Source organism: Artemia franciscana, chromosome 21 (genome assembly GCF_032884065.1).
Source record: "Artemia franciscana chromosome 21, ASM3288406v1, whole genome shotgun sequence".
NCBI classification, from domain to species: Eukaryota; Metazoa; Arthropoda; class Branchiopoda; order Anostraca; family Artemiidae; genus Artemia; species Artemia franciscana.
This window is the reverse complement of record NC_088883.1, coordinates 5531077-5551738: the sequence shown is the minus strand read 5'-3', so window position 1 is coordinate 5551738 and position 20662 is coordinate 5531077. Positions and strand designations below refer to the sequence as shown.

General features: G+C 37.9%; 1 protein-coding gene across 6 annotated transcripts in view; it reads left to right on the top strand.

The window, feature by feature from the left end:
* Positions 1-20662, top strand: part of LOC136040849 (mothers against decapentaplegic homolog 4-like) — a 90640-nt gene that overhangs the window by 39048 nt on the left and 30930 nt on the right. For 5 of the 6 annotated variants that reach the window (XM_065725218.1, XM_065725221.1, XM_065725219.1 and 2 more), the window contains 4 exons: positions 1201-1305; positions 5987-6161; positions 12807-12995; positions 20253-20381. In XM_065725218.1, coding sequence (XP_065581290.1) covers positions 1201-1305; positions 5987-6161; positions 12807-12995; positions 20253-20381 — 598 coding nt within the window. The remainder of the gene's footprint in view (positions 1-1200; positions 1306-5986; positions 6162-12806; positions 12996-20252; positions 20382-20662) is intronic. The other variant, XM_065725217.1, reaches the window with a different exon arrangement.

Below are 20662 nucleotides of genomic sequence, written 5' to 3'. Positions count from 1 at the left end.
ACCCTGATTGGATAAATCATGCTAAAATCATCCTAGGACCCCAATAGTAATGTGTCATCCCATTTTAAATAATACGATAGCTAATCATTTATTATACCTGTGATTTTTGTTCATTTGTCAATTTTCTGTTGTACCATTCATGTCAGTAAATGAGAGAGAAATATCTAAAAAGAAAATTTCTGTCTATGAATACTTTCACCTATACGTATAGGATAAAAGTGTTGTCTTTTGTATGGTAGTCAAAGGCTTTAGGCTCTGAGATTTTATATTCTTCACTAAGTAGTTTTTCAGGCTTTTATATTAGAGATGTGGGGGGGAATTCCCTTTGGGTTTGACTTCCACTTGGTTTAAGTTGCCTTGACCACCCTCACTCCAATAAGAACACTAGCTCTTTGTCTTTGACTACAACACTTGGTGTGCAGTAGTAGTTAGCCTGCAACAATTAATAAATTGGTAATTTTTCTTGTTTTTACTTTTCTCCTTTGATTGTTTTAGGCTTTTATCAATTTGGCTTTGGAACAGTTCATTTGACAGTTTGTTGCAATTCTTATGTAATGCATTTGTTGGAATTCTTGTTTTAAGTTGATAAGGAGTCATAGTTCTCCTAATCGTTAGTTTTCAAAGGGCTTTTAATTTACGAAAATAGGGGGAGGGGTGCAACTGATAATTTTACCTATTTGTTGTAATTAAAGTGCCAATGTTTTTTTTTTGTTTTTTTTTAAGGATGTTTATTATTTTTTAAGTATTGGGTTGGTCTCCGGGGTTCGCCCATGAGGCCTCCAGATGTCTTATGACTCACTTGGTTTTAAGTTGTAAATTTAATTGTGTCTCAAAATGGTGCGCGGAGGATGGAAATGGTATCGTACGGCACGGGATTTGTTTTTTATTTATTTCTGCCAAAATTGGTTAAGAGAACTATTTATTTTTAATTTTTGTGCATATTTAGTGTTGCTTAAAGGTAGCTCAATTGCATTCGAGCTATACTCTCAGCCTTGAGTTACCTAATATTTTGTATATATTGGTTATAATAAAAGAACCTTGAACCAAAAAGGTGTAGTTAAGTGAAAATACAAAACGTCTTCTTCAGAATCTGGGGGGGGGGTGTGGAAAAGAAATTTTAGGGGAAACTAGAACTTCCCTCCAACTAGTGCACCCAATCTGTTTTATTATTTACAGTTTGCTAATCTTCTTTTTTTCTAGGAAAAACGAGATGAGCTGGACAGCCTAATAACAGCCATTACGACGAATGGTGCACACCCAAGCAAATGTGTGACCATCCAACGGACGCTAGATGGGAGGCTCCAAGTATGTATTAGGCTCTTCTATTGCCATAATCAACACTGTCAAGACATATTATTTTTACTACAAATTTAGCCTAGTTTAAGTTTTTTGAAATATATATTTGGCAGGCTATTTATAACTTAACTGCTTATCGAGGTCATAGTGAAGGGATCGGCCTGTTTTCACATTCACAAAAGACAAAATTTAGTGTTTTTCTGCGAAGGATAGTCACTGATGTGTGTTTTTCTTTTTCTTGAGGTGATTGTGTCCAACGAATGCTCCTAAGATGGGGAAAGAGCGCTTGTTCCAAGTGGAAAATTAAAGAATATTGTGGCTTTCTATATAAAAAGAGAAAGTTTCTCTTTTTCATATAAAATAGAAAGTGCCAAATTTATGTCGAATAGGGCAAAACATTGACGAGAAAAAATTTCCTTGGTTTTATTTATTTCCTTATTTTTTCCCAAGGGGTAATCATGTCGTAGTAGTGTTTGTAGAAAATTGGATGAAGGCTTAATCCCAGTGGAAGTATAAGAGTACTGTCCTTTTTCTTAGCGAAAAATAGATCATGTAACCTTTGGGTCAAATATTATTAAATGACAACACAGTTAAATGACAGCTATTAAAAAATCTGTACTCTCTCATCTGCAGGCTTGCGTTTGTTCTATGCTGTAATTAAATAAAAAATTATTAGTTTATTCAACTGAAATTAAGAAGCAACATTAAAACTTTAAACGAACAGAAATTATTATGTATATGAGGGGGTTGCTCCCTCCTCAGTACCTCACTCTATACGCTAAAGTTTGACTTTTTGTTCCAATTATTTAAGAATGACTCCTAAACACAAGGGCCGTTTAATTAGAATAATAAGCTTTTAAAAAAATACTTTAGCGCAGGTGTTAGAAAAGTGAATTTCCGTTTTCATACCGTAAAATTTTGCCTCTCTATTTTAAAACTAAAAATTCATGAGGCTTTGTCATGTGTTGGTTTGCCACAACTGCTATATTAGAGCCTAATACATTTAATTAAATGTTGTGTAACGCAAGTGTTACTAAAAACTCATGTGTTGGGTATCCTGTGTCTTGGTTAGGTGCTGCTATCCCAGGTATAACACATTTCTTGGGTATCTCATGAATAGAGGGCCTTTTCACTGACGAATCGGATTATCAGATGGTAAACTGGGTCATAAAGTCGTCATTCCACTGCTAAATCCATATTCGGGAAATACCGTCTCACTGACAGTTGGGATCTTGATGACGAGTTTGACAATTACGCTCGAAAAAACGTTGTTGTTTTTTCTGTTTTGAGTCGAGTTTATGCATTTCATTGCTCTACAGCCTGGAACTCAATAATCTAGTTTCAGTACACCAGTCTTATTAGCCTGTTTGCTTTCATTTTGGAATTGACGGTATGTCACTGTTTTAAGGCCAACAAAATAAGATGGGCAGCTAAAAACCCTTTCTTAAGCCCAAGTCAAACCGAACATTTATTTCTGAAAACTTCTTTTTTTCCGAGTTTGGAAGAAGCTACTCTTTTGAGGGCAAAAGATACAAAAGAGAAGTTGAAAATTTTCCCCAGGCTTTTGTTTTTGCATTTATACCGTGAAAGTTTAAATTTTCTGTGTCGATCACAGGTCCGTCTTACGCCCAAATTTACGAAAAACTGAATTTACGACCAAATCTACGAAAACCCGAATTTACAACCAAATTTACGAAAAATGATGAAAATACTTTCTCAAAGAACTAGTTTAGCCAACATGGGAGATTGGAAGTTGCTGTTAATGTGCCAAGGCCTAATTTCAGCTTAATCCAGTTCCGACCTTTTTGATACCATGAGTGGGAAAGAACAGCCCTTATAGGACTTTGTCCTATATACCACGCTTGAGAGCTCTTCATAGAGTTTCACTCGCCTTTTGGGAGGACTCGAGGGATGACTAACACACTCATTTATGGTAATTTTGGTGATCATGGTAATTTTGGTGTTTGTAATTTAAGACAGACAGCTAGGTTTTATTCATTCTCCACAAACAGGAAATTTTAAAGAACAAAGAGCATCAATGTCTAACTTAACCATTATTTATTACACCGTTACTAACACAAAAAAAGTCACAACATTAGAAATTTCAGTAAGAGTTTTTGTCCCTTATAAGCGAGTTACATACTGAGTTTGTGCTTTATAACAAAACCAAAACTAAAATATAAAATCAAACTGAAACTAGTTATATATCTAGTTATAAACTAGCTCTATAAATATTAGAGAAATACACATAAGTGATACGGAGGTTCAATGTATTCTGTTTGTTTCTCATGGGATGACTTCTAGCTTACTTGTACTCCAACAGGCATTTTGCGCCTCACCTGACATCTGAATTATGCGCCTCACCTGACATCTAAATTATGCGCCTCACCTGAAATATGTGGGAATTTGTTTAACCTTAAGTTCCCCAGACTCACGACTCTTGCATTCCTTAGGGTTTTTCTTTAATCGTAAGCTCCACAAACTTGAGGGAGGGCTACTTGTTTTTTGTCCAACTTACTGTACGTCATCTGTTAATACCAGTGGCTCCCAACCGGTTTTAAACCATGCTCAACTTAGGCATTTCTAAAATCCCAAGGCCCCCCCTCGTGGTATTTATTTCCTATTGAAAATTTCACATCTATTCACCTGAATGAAGCTCAAAAGGCCATTTACTTGGTTTATTTTTTTCGGGTCGTCCTCTAGGCTTTTTTTAGGCTACTGAAAAAATTTTCTTTATAAAACACTTTCTATACAATGCCTATTTTCATTGTAATATTATCATGTATCTTATTTGCTCTTTAAAATGCATATGAATACGACGTCATTTTTAGGAAATCTCTTTTTTTGTCAAAATTAAGGCCTTGAGGGATGGTCAGCCTGTAGAACGCAAATGACGTTGGCGTTTTTAATTGGGGCGTGGGGTGGCAACGTGCAAATGTTTGGTTATTTCGTTGGTTTTTGGATAAATATTAAGGAAAAACAAAGGAAAACATGTCAAACGTTTTTTACCTTTTCTTGTTTTTATATACAATATAAATATTGTATGTTTACATAAAATAAATGTTGTATTGGGAGTGGGAGTGGGAGGGGCGGTTAATTTGGAAAAAATTAGAAAAAATGCGGTATTTTAACTTACGAACGGTGATCAGATCTTAATGAAATTTTTATATTTAGAAGGATATCGTGTCTCAAAGCTCTTATTTTAAATCCCGACCGGATCCGGTGACATTGGGGGGGGGGGGAAGTTGGAGGGGGAAACCTAAAGTTTTGGAAAACGCTTAGAGTGGAGGGATCGTGACGAGACTTGGTGGGAAAGATAAACACAAGTCTTAGAACGTGATTGACATAACCGGAACGGATCTGCTCTCTTTTGGGGAGTTGGGGGGAGGGTCAATTCTGAAAGATTAGAAAAATGAGGTATTTTTAACTTACGAAGGAGTGATCGGATCTCAATAAAATTTCATATTAAGATAGACCTCGTAACTCAGGTCTCTTGTTTTAAATCTCGACTGGATCCAGTGTCATTGGGGGGGGGGGATTGGAAATCTTGAAAAAGACTGAGAGTGGAAAGATCAGGATGAAACTTGGCGGGAAGAATAAACACGAGTCCAAGATACGTGATTTACAAAACTGGATTGTATCTTCTCTCTTTGGGGAGTTGGGGGGGGGGGTAATTGAGAAAAATTAGAAAAAATGAGGTATATGTAAATTACGAATGGGTAAACAGATCTTATTGAAATTTGATATTTAGAAGGATCTTGTGCTTCAGGGCTCACATTTTAAATCCCGACCAGATCCGGTGACGGGGGGAGTTTGAGGGGGAAACCGGAAATCTTGGAAAACGTGAGAATTGAGGTATCTTTGTCTTACGAATGGGATATCGGATCTAAATGAAACTTGATATACAGAAAGATCTTATGTTTCAGATGCTCAATTTAAATTCGAATCGGATCCGAGGACATACGGGGTTGGAGGGGAAAATAGAAATCTTGGACACCGGAAATCTTGGAGAACGCTTAGAGTGGAGAGATCGGAGTGAAACTTGATGGGAAGAATAAGCACAAGCTTTAAATACGTGATTGACATAATTGGAACGGATCCGCTCTCTTTGGAGGAGTTGGGGGGGGGGGGTTTAATTCGGAAAAATTAGAAAAAGTGAGGTATTTTTAAATTAGGAACGGGTGATGATATTTAGATCTTAATGATATTTAGAAGGACCTTTTGTCTCAGAGCTCTTATTTTAAATCCCGACCGGCATTAAGAATCATCCTTTTGCCCTCTTGGAGCTCTTGTGGCTCTTCCGACCTCGTCACAAGTTCCATATGAGCTCTTAGCTCTTGTCCTTCTTTTTTTTTTTTTTTTTCTTTTTTTTTTTTTTTTTTTTTTTTTTTTTTTTTTATCACGGTAGGGCCACTTACTTTTTAGAGCTACTTTAGTCGGTTTGTCATTTTGAATTTTCGAGACGAAGTCGCTCTTGCATGGTTCTGCCAGGTCCCGTTTCTATTGGTGTTTTAAAGGCACATAAGACATACCAGGCACATTCGAAATGACTTTTCGTTTGTACTGAAACTCGAACCTGGTGAATGGAAATTGGTTTTTATTCGGTCAAATTCGCCTGTAAATGCCACAAAGAACATACAGTTTTTTTTGTTCCATCTATTCATTCTCACTTGATCTTTTCTTTCTTTAGGTTGCTGGTCGTAAGGGTTTCCCTCATGTAATCTACGCACGGATATGGCGATGGCCAGATCTCCATAAGAACGAGCTGAAGCATGTGAAATACTGCCAGTATGCTTTTGACCTCAAATGTGACTCCGTGTGTGTAAACCCTTATCACTATGAAAGGGTAGTCTCGCCAGGTATAGGTAAGCTTCTAACTTGACAGGTCAAAGAATCGCTGAACGTTTTTGTTTTCTTAAGGAATTAAATTTGAAACGAGTTCGCACAATAAATACAATCGAATTTAAAGCACTGGGCATCATTTATATATTTTATTTTCCTTAATTTTTATCTCTACGTCTGTATGTTATTATTTTAATACCTGCCAAGAGAAAAAGATGTAAAAGATAGAGAAAAGCAAATAAGTAGGAAAGAAAGTAGAAGATAAGATACACTTTAAAAAATGTTATCAAGTGATGCTATCGCACGAATGATCTTTCTAGATGACATCTTTTATAGATCTTATAATTCTTATTTTCAATAAACGAGAAGAAGTCTGTAACATGGTATTTCTTTGATAGGCTCTTATTTCTGTAGACCTACCACAAGAGGACTTTTTTGTTTTTCCTGCAGTAGGACCGGGTCTTTTCTGCCTCCCATGGAGTCTGAAATTCAGATATTATGTGGGAATTTGTTTAATAGTCCGTTCAGACGTTTAAAAAAATGCTTGAAACCGACCGCTTTTTCCCATAGTACCGTTCTGTTTTTGGGCTAGGAATGTTTTCTAGTTTCCCTGTTGTACCGAGCAGTTTTTCGAGTGTTGCCGAGCAAAAATGAGCAACTATTTTTGAAAGTGGAAAGCCGTCAATTTTCTTATCCAGAACCGTAAATTTTTATCCAACAAAAGTAATGCTTTGTATAAAACTAATACGAAATGGGAAGATATTTAGCAAAATATACACTGCGTACAAGTGCATGTTATCTCTGCCTTTTAAGAAAAATTTTGCACCTATCGTTTGAAAATTTTTCCCCTTGTACCGATCGATTTTTCTCATCGATTTTCTCATGCGTCTGAACGAACCGTAGCCGTAATTTCTCTAGGCTCATAGCGGCTGAGCTTGAGGAATGACCCCATTGACCCCCCCCCCAAGCCAAAGAATTTGCTACACCATGACTCGAGCCCTCGTTCCAAAGGACATGAGAATAAAAGTTCAGCGTGCTAGGGCTGTCCATGGAGCTCAATTGGCTCAGCAGTCTACAAATGGACTTCCCGAAGGAACTTGGGGTATCTACAAAACACGCATCTTGTGCCTTCTTTTCCGGTGTCGTTTTTCTATTGTAAGGTATAGCTTAATATCCGGCCATTGGCCGATTGTATTGGTGCGCTAGATTCAGGATCCTTTGTCTGAGAGAACGCGGGTTCGAATCCCAGTGTATCCAATTATTCAGTTTGGGACGGGGTCAGTGGCGTGACTGTAAGCTTAGCTAGAGTCGACCCAGTGCTAAATGGGTACCTAGAGAAATCTGGGGAAGGTAAACAGGAAGGGTGTGCGAAAGCACAGGATGCTTGGCCCCCAACCCCCCATTGCACTTCCTGGCCGAAGGGCCAAGAAGCGGAGATCAGCACCGCCGGTAGGGACTGTAAGGTGTAATGCCGCATCCTTTACCTTTTTTATTAATGCAGTACAAGATCATCCGCATAAGCAAGGTATGAAACATCTGAAAGGCTAATAAAATATTATGTCCAATTTCACCTAATATACAAGAAATACTCGTTTAGAATATGACTTACTTCACTTAAGTCCCACCGAGCCTTAGTGGCTGTACTTACGGCTACAGCCCTAAGCCTTAGGATTACAGCTTTTCTATGCGGACAATGAATTTGGCGACGGTATTTCAATCTGTCTGGTGCTAATAGCTGGCACCATAATATGGTGCATAATAGCTTGGAGAATTTGAGCCAGGAAGCTGTCGGCCCATCTCTACAAGGTCTTTCTCGGGGTGTGTGCCGTGAACCCTTCCTCTTTCGTGCCATGAAATACAAGGACAAACGGAGGCTAGATTTATCAGCACGGAGATTGGAATTGTCGTACCAGAAACGATAAAGAAAAGTAACTAAAGATTTACACCATTATTAAAAATGGGAAAGAAAGCTTGACCATGGACGACACTATCGAAAGCTTTAGAAAGGTCCATGGCGCGTCTGTAAAGTTGCGGCCCTTCAACTAGCCTATCCTTAAGGGTGGAACAAAGAACGCAGTGTGCTTGCTGGTAACAAACACCAGATTGAAAACCAAATTGATTGGATCCAAAGTTTATATTTTATTTAAATAGGGAAGTAAAATATATTCGACAATATCTTAAACAAGGAGAGTAAAGCTGTCTTGTAAGTTAGGGTAGTAAAGATTATATCGACTAATCGCAAATACCTAGTGAAAAACAAGCTATTTAGAAAACTGATTACGCTTCCATTGTTATAATCCATTTTATAAATAAATGTTAACAACTAGTCTCGATCGTTATCTTGCAAGGTTTTCAAGATGCTATTCAGTTCTTGGCGTAATTTATTAAACTACTGACATGGAACGCTTTTCAATAGCGGGTCGGATTTGCTTTCCAAGTCCAGTCATTTCTTGTCTTCTCATAAATAAGGGTCTGGCAGCTTCCCGCGCGAAAAAAAGTCGCGAAAAATGGAAACAAACTATGAAAAGCAAAGCTGGTGTCACTTTCCTGCTCGCAAAAAAAACACCTGATGTATTTCTGGTAATGCGTTTGCTTAGGTATGGAAGTCTAGTCAGAGGTGCATCCCTTCGGTGAAGCGGCTTTCATACTACGTACATAAGTTTCCCTGCTGAATATTTCAGTTGTGTTCCGTTGAATTATAAACCTTTCACAACTAAACAAGTTCTTTTACATTAGACTGACACAAAAATCCACAAAACCATCATAATCATCGTTTAGTTATCCCAATCATCGTAAGAAAACTATTTAAACAATTGCACATGGAACGAAGATTCAAACTCTAATCTAGCATGAAAGCTTTTTTCGTGTGTGTAAGAGAGATATTGTGTGTGATGATTGTGTGATATTAGATGATGTGTGATATTACAGATGATGTGTGATATTACAGATGATTGTGTGTGATATTAAATCAAAAAAACATCAGTGTTAACTGCCACCCCAAGAAAGTAAAAAAAAACTTATTCGGGGGTGTGGCAAAGATACACTAAGAAATAATATAGGACTAAATAAATTGAAAAACAACAAATACAAATGGCATCATAAACCTTACAACAAAACAAATTCAACTTTATTGTCAAAATCATACCCCAAGAGGCCATAATAAATTGTTCAATTATTTATTTACATTCTAGGAAAACGTTTTAAATTTGTTTTTCAAATTTATCAGAAATTCATTTTGTTGCTGATAAGCTCAGCTTTTCTATAATGTAACAAAAGCTTGAGCAATATAGTATTTTAAGTAGATCTTGAATCTACTTGGCACTGACTTTGTTATGGACAGAATATGCCCCGTTAAATTTGGTTATTTGGTTTGGAGCTAGGGTCAGTGGCATGATTCTCTAAGCTCAGCTAGAGTTGAGATTAGCTCTTAATAGTTAAATGGAGAAATTTGGGAAAGATAAACAGGAAGGGATAGCACCTATACCTTCGCACACCCTTCCTGTTTACCTTCCCTATATTTTTCTTGGTGTTTCGTCCTAATGGACAAAGGATTTCAGGTCTAGCTTGCTGATCGCTCGGCTAGGACGGGTTAGCTGGCTTTTTTTTCATTCCGGTTTCTATTTTTTCAACAGGGATAAAACTTACCGTGACACAGTTTTGCTGAAATGTGTTTTTTACATCTAGGTTACAAAAAGCCACGGCTCTCTCTTTCCTGTAGAAGTAGCTGTATATTGGAGCTAAAACTGAAACTACGAAATAAAAAAGATTTAAAATGAAAACATGCTGCAAGAATACCCATAGTTGCAAAAGACATCGCATAAGTAAAATAATAAAATTAAAATATTTTGTTCCATCAAGTATCAGAAAAGATCTGCTGTATTCAAGGTGACGCACTAAACTTAAGTGCCAGGAAGGCACATCTATTTGTTTTGCAGATGGTGTTTTTATAATCAATGACTTCAACCAAAGACTGTTTACACGGTTAACAATTTGATAGCTTCACGACAAAGAAGGTTGACAACTTACAAGAGCGGAAACTAGTGCCACAGACAAAAAAATCTCGAACGCCATCTAGCGTTTTTTTTTTAGTGTAATAATACGGCAAAATTAAAGCCGTCCTTTCCGGGTGGTTGGCGCGCTAGATTTGGAATCCTTCGTCCGAAAGGCGAGGATTTGATTCCTGGCGTGGGAGGTTATTTGGTTTGGGACGGGGGTCAGTGGTGTGACTCTTTAAGCTCAGTTAAAGTCGACTCAGCATTAAATGGGTATCTGAAGAAATTTAGGGAGAGTAAGCTGGAAGGGTGTGTGAAAGTACAGGATGGTTGGCCCCCAACCCCCATTGCACTTCCTGGCTGAAGGACCTTGAAACGGAGATCAGCACCGCCTGTTTGGACTTAAGGGTCTAGTGCCGTATCCTTCACCATCTTTATTAAGGCAAAATTAGAATGGCGAAAGAGTCATTTTAGACGAGCTGATGATACACTAGACATTTAATCCTATGTAACTAGCGACAGGGGTTAGAATCATGTTGTCACTAATCCATTGGTTGGAGTGGTTCAATTAGGGTACTTCAGATACCGAAAACAGCTAACAAATTGTTTACAGATTATTATGACTAGGAAAAAAAGGTTTAATAGTACATTTTATGTGTATTTACCTACTTCTCTCTGAATTTTGATATTTTTATTATTACTGTAATATCTCTGTTTTGCTATAATTCTTCCAATATTTGCCTTTTTTAAAATATACCCCTCCCCCCTAAAATTTGAAGGTTTGTACTGTTCTGTCGTATTTTTCCTATATTTTGCATAGAGTTAGTCTAAGCTACTGTTTGTATCTTCTCCCGAACCCCTTTCCCTAAATGTCACGATTTTTACTATTCTGCTGTGATTTTCTGTATTCTATACATAATTTATCTTCTAGTCGTTTTTTTCTAGTTTATTCCACCTAAAATATTCAGATTTTTACTATTTTTTATGTTATTCTTCTATTATTTTTTTTTCTAATTTAAACCCCAGATGAAATCCATAGATTTTAACGGCGATATTAAAAAGTGAATGTCCTCGGACCAGTTCTTCCTTTAGGCCAGTTACAGTGTCACTGATTTTATGCAAAATATTTGAGCTATGGATCATTAATGAGACATCTGCTAAGGGGTACACACTGGGCAACCAGTTCGGCATTAAGAAAAGCAGTAGGTGGTGACCATGCTCACCATATAATTGCTAATTTACTTCGATATGCTCATGAAAATACTGAGGTATTATATTTTGCTGGGTTACACCTATTAAGATTACGCTTATTAAAGCCGTCCTAGCCGGATGGATTGGTGTGCTGGATTTAGGACCCTTTGTCCGAGAGGGCGAGGGTTTGAATCCTGGTGTTTCCAATTATTTCGTTTGGGACTGGAGTCAGTGGCGTGACTCTGTAAACTCAGCCAGAGTCGACCCAGCTCTAAATGGGTATCTGAGAAATCTGGGAAAGGTAAACAGGAAGGGTGTGTGAAAGCATAGGATGGCCGGCTCGTCCATTGCACGTCCTGGCTGAAGGGCCTTGAGACGGACATCAGCATCGCCGGTTCCGACCTTAAAGGTTTAGTGCCGCATCCTTCTGCTTTTAAGCGTGGAGTTGATACTTCCATCATCAAAGCGGTACGTGATATCTACGAAAAGCTAAATGACAGAGTTAAGGTGTCCGTTTCACCTTGTACGGTAGAAGTTACAACTTCAATTCCAGTAAAAATAGGTATTAGGCAGGTTGCTGTTACTTCTCCGCCTCTGTTTGATAATACTGTTCTTATGCCACAAGAGAGAGTTCTAACCATATGTATTTCTAAAAATATTTCTTCCCTAGCTAACTATGCGGACGACATTCTCGATATCAGTAGAACAGCATTCGGAATTTAGAAATATTTTTGAATCCTCGATAACGAGCATAAATGCTGTTTTTTTTTTTAAGTTAAAGCTTAACTGTCGTATCCTAGCTAGCGTGCATAATGTATGTGTTGTATCACATTTGCTCGCACTTGCACTATTTTCGTTTCTTCTTATTGCTATGGATATTAAGGATATACCGAAGTGTTATTATAAGCATGTGAAATATTTGCTACGGCTGCCTTTCTGGACTAAAAACACCTCCTGTCCTCGTGGCATGGAGTTACTAGTTCAGACGTTCGCGGTGTAGATTATTGGTGACAGTACCCTTGAAAATGTCCCTCGGTGATCATCTGTTTATCCCAGTGTAAGATTGCCCTTATTTATATTTTTCTTGACAGCTCTTTCTTTTCCTTTTGGTTATTACTCCATCAGTGTTGTTTTTTTACATTTATGATGGGTAATAAGTTTATACATACGTATATAACTAATCTATATTTTGCATATATTCCATCCACTATTTATGTTCTATTGATGTCCCCCCCCCTGATATTTATGCTGTTCTACTGGGATTTTTTTACTTGTAAACTATTTACCATTCCAGCTGTCTTCTGAATTCCCCCTCCCCTTCAGACCCTCCGAAATGTCAAGAGTTCCACTATTCTACTATAATTCACCTAATTTGTGTACTTTTTGTTGTTTTTTTTTTTACTTTTTTTTTATTTCGTCCCTCCCCTCCCAAAGAAATAAATTCTTGTTTTGACCTAACGACATTTTTTTACCCTTTTTTATCAGATTTGAGTGGCCTCAGCTTACATCCATCATCAACCTCTCATGATGACTATTCAAGCTATTATTCGATGGAATCAGAAACTATGTCTCCACCGACTCCTAGTATGAATAACCAGCTAGTATCTCCCACTCATGCTCCACATTCTTACAGTTTAATACAGTCACAACCCCAGCCAACTCCTATGGCGCAAGGTAAGTCGAATAAGATGTAATTTTAATGTGACTTTATTACTTAAATTAGTTAATTTACTCCTCATTTCCTAAAGTAACTTTGTCAATAATCTGATTGGTGTTTGTGTTTTACTTGCATATGGTCTCTGAGTATGGTCGGTTTTGCGACTACTACGGAAGAACGTTGTACCTCCTGAACAACAATTATTATACCCCATTTCCAGTGTTTCATTAGGGGGAGGGGTTTCTTTTAATTAATCTTGACCTCAATTCGTATTTGGTTTGGTCAAAAATCACAGTCTTGGGACGAGAACCATTGGAATGTTGATTATCGGGGTCACCAGGGTTTAGCGCAAGTCTTTTTTTCTATTTGCAAATTTACTCTGAAAGTTTAGTTTTCTAACATTTTGATTTATATTCAAAATATTTCCATGTCATAATCTTCTATTGATTCTATTCTCCCCCGAACTGAAAATTTGTAATATCAAAGATTAGTTATAAAAAAAAACTGTAGCTGCACAGGATAAAAACCAGAAAGTATAATTAGAGGGGAGGATCTCGAAAATATTGTGTACAATTCTACGCTCCCTATACCGCGAAACATTGATATTTGTTGCCACCAGAGACGGCCTCAGGAAGGGGGGGGGGTAGGGAAACTATCACAGGCACTCTTCCAAAGAAAGTTTCACTATCAATCCCCCCCCCCATTGTTCCGGTTCTACTCTACAAGCCAAATAAATGCCAACTATAGTATAGTTACTTGCTTGTTTATACTTGAATGGCAGCTCTTTCTGCTGAAAGGGTGGAGAAAAGAGTAGAATTCTACTTGGTGGCCGTGAGTTAGTGGATTGACTACTCCTTGCCAGCCTGGTTCCCAGTGGCAGCTGTTCGGGGGAAAATCTGCAATTGGCTTGAGGTCTGTTTTAACTGTTTCCAATCGCGTCTTAGTTTGAATTCCCCAGTTTTCTTCGCGCCTGAGCAGGGGCTTGGAGCGAGTACCTTTTTTATCCAAGTTTTGTCTTGTCTTTGGCACACTGTCAACTCCATTAAGCTGAGTAGAGATGGTTATTATCCTGTTTGTTAGTTTTCAATCCAAAATAACTATGAATAATCAATTAAATTTATTAAACCCATCAGATTTTGAATAATAGTGAGACTAGTGTTCTTTCGAAAAAATAAAATCAAATTTAGCTTTAATACTGCTACTACTAATATCTCATCATTATGTTGAAAAGCTATAGGCCAACCAATACAGCTGCACATACTTCTTCAACCACAGTGTTCAGAGATTCACTCTTGTCTCCTCCCATGACGTTTCCCACTCCCCTTAAATCTTTTCGTTTAAACTCTTTCTACCCCATTCGTGGACGTTTCGAATCCCCATTCCACTTGAGGGCTTTGCGTTTAACATTAATTAAATTGCCAAATAGGAAAATGTCTGGCAATATGTCAATTTTGTCCTTGGAACGTGACCTACTCATCTTAATCTTTATTCTATTATACCCTCTGACAGTAGGGTTAAGCTACAACTTATTTTGTAATATAAAGTAACCGAATATCTAATATTATACTAAACCTTTTCTGCTTGGAAACGTTTAGTATGCCATTATATTACTGCTACCACTACTTACAAGTCACCGCACACTCCTCCTTCAGCCCAATCTATTCAAAGCTTCACTCTGTACACCCTCCCCCTTCAGTCCAATCTATTCAAAGCTTCACTCTGTACATCCTCCCAGGAAGTTCCCATTTCCCTTAAACCTTTCATTGCGACATCCTCCCACCCCAGTCAGTGGTGGTTCCAGGCTCCCCCCCCCTTACGTAGTGGTGGATTTGTGGCTGGGACCGCTTGTTCTGGTTTGGGTTTAGACGAATTTTTGTATGAATTTTTGTTATTTTTTTGTAATTGGTTTTAATCGTTGAGTTTTTGATAAGTTTTTAACTATTAAGACTGTTTTGTTTTGCAAACAAGTTTGAAACAAGGTTTCAGTAACGTTGTGCGGTCTCTGTTAGATTTTACTAATGGCGCATACCGCCAAAAATATTTAATTAAATTTAGGTTTATCAAGGGAATCTGTTGGTATTACCGCAAAAGCCAACTGGGAGGCAAAAATCTTCATTTCGTAATAATAAGGAGGGGAAATTCAAAATCCTAACTTCTAAAGACTGTCGAAATGATATTTCATGATTGTGTTGTGACAACGGGGTTGAAAAGCAAAATATTCACTTCTTTTTACTGTCAAAAATTTGTTTTCGAGTCTTCTTAGGGGATTTGTATGATAGAAAGTAAATGTATGAGACTTATTAATTGAAAATTATTATTTGAAAATTATTAATTTAAGTTTTGGATTTTGGTGAGCAAATGGTGGCCACTTTACTGCCTATTTTCGTCTAATTAAAGCTCTGCATTATATGACATATCACCTCCTTTAAAAAAGTAGTAGGCCTTCAAAATAATTTCAGCAGTTTGGTTCCTAAAGGGTACCTGGGTTCAGAACCGGAGTTAGGGTTTTTATGGCACTTGGTATTAACCAAGTGACATATAGCAATCGCCAATTCTGTCTGTCTGTCTGTCGGTCCCGGTTTTGCTACTTTAGGCACTTCCAGGTAAGCTAGGACGATGAAATTTGGCAAGCGTATCAGGGACCGGACCAGATTAAATTTGAAATAGTCGTTTTCCCGATTTGACCATCTGGGGGGGGGGGGGGGAGTGGGGGCCCGGTTAATTCGCAAAAAATAGAAAAAATGAAGTATTTTTAACTTATGAGCGGGTGATTGGATCTTAATGAAATTTGATGTTTGGAATGATATTGTGTCTCAGAGCTCTTATTTTACATCCCGACCGGATCTGATGACATTGGGGGGAGTTGGAGGGGGAAAACCTAAAGTCCCGGTTTTGCTACTTTAGGCACTTCCAGGTAAGCTAGGACGATGAAATTTGGTAAGCGTATCAGGGACCGGACCAAATTAAATTAGAAATAGTCGTTTTTCCGATTTGACCATCTGGGGGGGGATTGGGGGCCGGTTAATTCGGAAAAAATAGAAAAAACGAAGTATTTTTAAGTTATGAGTGGGTGATTGGATCTTAATGAAATTTGATGTTTGGAATGATATTGTGTCTCAGAGCTCTTATTTTAAATCCCGACCGGGTCTGATGACATTGGGGGGGAGTTGGAGGGGGGAACCTAAAATCTTGGAAAACACTTAGAGTGGAGGGATCGGGATGAAACATGATGGGAAAATAAGCGCAAGCCCCAGATACATGATTGAAATAATCGGAACTGATTCGCTGTCTTTGGGGTAGTTGGGGGGGGGAGTAATTCTTAAAAATTAGAAAAATGAGGTATTTTCAACTTACGAACGGGTGATCGGATCTCAATGAAATTTGATGTTTAGAAGGGTATCGTGTCTTAGAGCTCTTATTTTAAATCCCGACCGGATCTGGTGATGGGGGCGGGGAGTTGGGAGGGGGAAACCTAAAACTTGGAAAACACTTAGAGTGGAGGGATCGGGATGAAACATGGTGGGAAAAATAAACACAAGTCCTAGATAGATGATTGACATAAACGGAATGGATCCGCTCTCTTTGGGGTAGTTGGGGGGGGGGGTATTTCTGAAAAATTAAAAAAATGAGGTATTTTTAACTTACGAACGGGTGATCGGAGCTCAATGAAATTTGATATTTAGAATGATATCGTGGCTCAGAGCTCTCATTTTAAACCCGACCGGATCTGGTGACATTGGGGGGGGGGGGGGAGTTGGGAGGGGGAAACCTAAAACTTGGAAAACACTTATAGTGGAGGGATCGCGATGAAACTTGGTATGGAAAAAAACACGAGTCCTAGATACTTGATTGACATAACCAGAACGGATCTGCTCTCTTTGGAGTAGTTGGGGGGGTTTAATTCTGAAAAATTAGAAAAAAGGAGGTATTTTTAACTTACGAAGGGGTGATTGGATCTCCATGAAATTTGATAATAGAAGGATATCGTGTCTCAAAGCTCTTATTTTAAATCCTGACCGGATCTGGTGACATTGGGGGAAGTTTGGGGTGGGGAAACCTAAAATGATGGAAAACGCTTAGATTGGAGGGATTTGGATGAAACTTAGTTGGAAAAATAAGCAGAAGTCTTGCATACCTGATTTACATAATTGGAACGGATCCGCTCAATTGCGGGGGGGGGGGGGGGGGTAATTCTGAAAAATAAGAAAAAATGACGTATTTTTCACTTACGAAGGAGTGATCGGATCTTCATGAAACTTCATATTTAGAAGGATCTCGTAACTCAGATCTCTTATTTTAAATCTCAACTGGATCCAGCGTATTTGGAGGGGGGGCAGTTGAGGGGAACCAGAAATCTTAGAAAATACTTAAGAGGTGAGATCAGGATGAAACTGGATGGGAAGAATCAAAACCTGTCTAAGATACGTGACTGACATAACTGGACCGGATCTGCTCTCTTTGGTGGAGTTGGGGGGGGGGGTAATTTTGAAAATTGAGGCATTTGTAACTTACGAAAGGGTGACCAGATCTTAATCAAATTTGATATTTAGAAGGATCTTGCGCTTTAAAGCTCTAATTTTAAATTCCGACCAGATCCTGTGACGTTCGGGGGAGTTGGAGGGGGAAACCGGAATTCTTGGAAAACGTGAAAATTGGGGTATTTTTATTTTACGAACAGGTGATCGGATCGTAATGAAATTCGATATTTAGAAGGAATTCATGTCTCAGAGCTCTTATTTCAAATCCCGACCAGATCTTTTGACATTGGGGGGAGTTGGAGGGGGAAATCTTGGAAAAACACTTGGAGTGTAGGAATCGGGATGAAGCTTGGTGGATAGAATAAACAAATGTCCTTGATAAGTGATTGACTGAACCATACTGGATTCGCTCTCGTTGGGGGAGTTGAGGGGAAGGGTTCCGTGATTTGGCGAGTTTGGTGCTTCTGGACGTGCTAGGACGATGAAAATTGATAGGCGTGTCAGGGAGCTGCACAATTTGACTTGATAAAGTCGTTTTCCCAGATTCGACCATCTGGGGGGGCAAAAGGGAGAGGAAAAATTAGAAAAAATTAGGTATTTATAACTTACGAGTGGGTGATCGGATCTTAATGAATTTTGATATTTAGAAGGACTTTGTGACTCAGAGCTCTTATTTTAAATCTTGACCGGCATTAAGCCTCTTATTTTCCTTTTTAAATCAATCTATTGATTCATAGAATTTTGCTAGAGCTCATACCATATGATCTCTTGGCTCTTAGCTCTTCTCGCCTCGTCACAAGTGCCATATGAGCTCTTAGCTCTTGTTTTTAGGGTGGGGCGGTCAAATATAGACTTTAACGTCCCCTGCCGCACCGTTAATACTGTAAATATTACAATTTTGCCCAAACATATTGCAATTTCAGCTTTTTGTCGCCCCCAGGGCTCTCGCCCCCTCTACCCCCCTTCTAGATCTGTCCCAGCCTGGGTTTCTACCGAACATGTGTTATAAGAGGACCATACAGATGATGAAGCTTTGATTGCAGATGTTTGCCCGATAAACGTCTAGCGAAGGTTGCTCATATTGAGATGTCTTCTCACATTGAGATGTCATATTGTCATATTGAGTATCTTCTAAAAAGGCAACATGGACAACACACGTTAAAGTTCCGCTGGATAATGCTGGTTATTCATGGGCATGAAATGAGGGTCGCGGTCCCCATTGTCAACCTGATTATTCCTTTGGTATGTTGGAATCGCCCCTTTGGGACCAGGACATTCAGGTTTGGTTTACGAATATTGAGAGGACATGTACATTAAGAGTTTATTGGGAGATTAAAGTAGTATTGGTGAGGAGTTTTACTTGTGACTGAACCTACTGTGGAGGGTAGGTCCAGGGTAGGCCACTGCGTAAAAGACACTGGGATTCAAATGGCGACGATGACTCGAGAGGTAGGTGTACTTGCCTCCGTTGTGGGGGTATGGAGATGATCTGGAACATTTTATGAGTAATTACCAAAGTCTGGAAAATTCAAGGAATATTTTTTTTCGTGGGAATGCACCACTGCTCCCATGTATTTTGGAGACTTTCTAGGGACCTAGCTATTGCGGTAGAAAGTTTTTATAGAGGAAGGCTTAGAGGCATGGAATGGTATGCATGGTTAGAGGCATGGTTTAATTTTTGGTTTTTTCTATTGGTTTATTTCTTTTGTGTACATGGATTTTGGTTTTTAAATACACGTATATATATATATATATATATATATATATATATATATATATATATATATATATATATATATATATATATATATATATATATATATATATATATATATATATATATATATATATATATATATATATATATATATATATATATATATATAAATTAAACTTGTCTAAATCACAAGAGCCCTTTAGTCTTCAGTTTTGTAGGCTAGGAATGAAGGACGCATCTAGGGCTTTTGTTTGGGAGTGGGGTGGGTTACTTTTTTTTTTTAGAAACGTATAAAAAATTATTAAAATAAAAGAAGCCTGCAAGCACTAATAACAAGAACAAAGAGTACTTTTTTGGAGGGTGGGGGGGTCTTGATATGTAAGATCTCTCTTTTTGAGAAAACTGGTGAAACTGGATGGTTTGAAAGCAAATATTTTGTTTGTTCTGCGTGAAGATTGAAAAATACGAAAATTTAGAAAAAATTAGAAAAATAAAAAAAGTGTAAAAATTAAAAACTTAATGCTGTAGTAAAAAATTTCAAATTAAAAAATATCTTGCAAGCACTAATAGTAAGAAAAAGTACTATTTGGGATCTTGGAAACACTATGTGTGCCTCAGACGACTTGGTGCTACTGTGAGTTGCTCCCCCTACTCCCCCTACTAGCCCTACTTCCCCTACTAGCCCTACTAGCAGTAGGGGAAGTGCACGGTCTTTGGGCATGAAAAAAGGTTTTGGGCTATTCTCTTGATTAAGGTCCTAACCCAAAGGAGAAACACACCTGGAAATGGGACAGGAGAGATTTCTGATAATGATTTTAGAAAATGTTTCTATACAATTATCTAAAATGGTACTTATAGATCTTCCCATAAGAATGGAAGGGAGAAACGAAGTAGTATTTCAACAAGAACCTGGTAGCCAATTTTCACGAAAGACGTGAGATCGTAATATTAGATTAAAAAGGGTCTGGAAAATCTGGAAAATTAGATTAAATAAAATCTGGAAAAGGGCTGGGAGAATTTGCTATACACATCTGTTTATTTTTTCATCTTGCATAGATTCTAATGCTGATTATTTACAGATATGTTACATTCACCAACAGGGTTGCAACAACCGAATAATTTCACCCTTCCTTCTACACAGCCACCTCCACTGCCAACGTTCAATCAAAATCAACAACAACAACAGCAACAGATGACAGTCGCACAAGGTAATTTGGTTTTTAGAGGAAAAATTTGAAAAGTCTTTTCCCTGCGTAAATAATATCGTACATTAAGTAGTAAATTAATAAATATACAAAGAATAATAAGAAAATAAAGTAAGATGAAATATAAAGGGGTTTATATTGTGGCGTTAAGTGGTGCTCGTTTAATGATATTGTTTTTAGAAAGCTCTCCCTAAAAAGAAGTTTTTTTGGAGAAAAGTAAAGAGCTATATTAAACTAAAGACCAGCAGAAATAAAGTCATATGATAGTTCAAATTCAACGACAG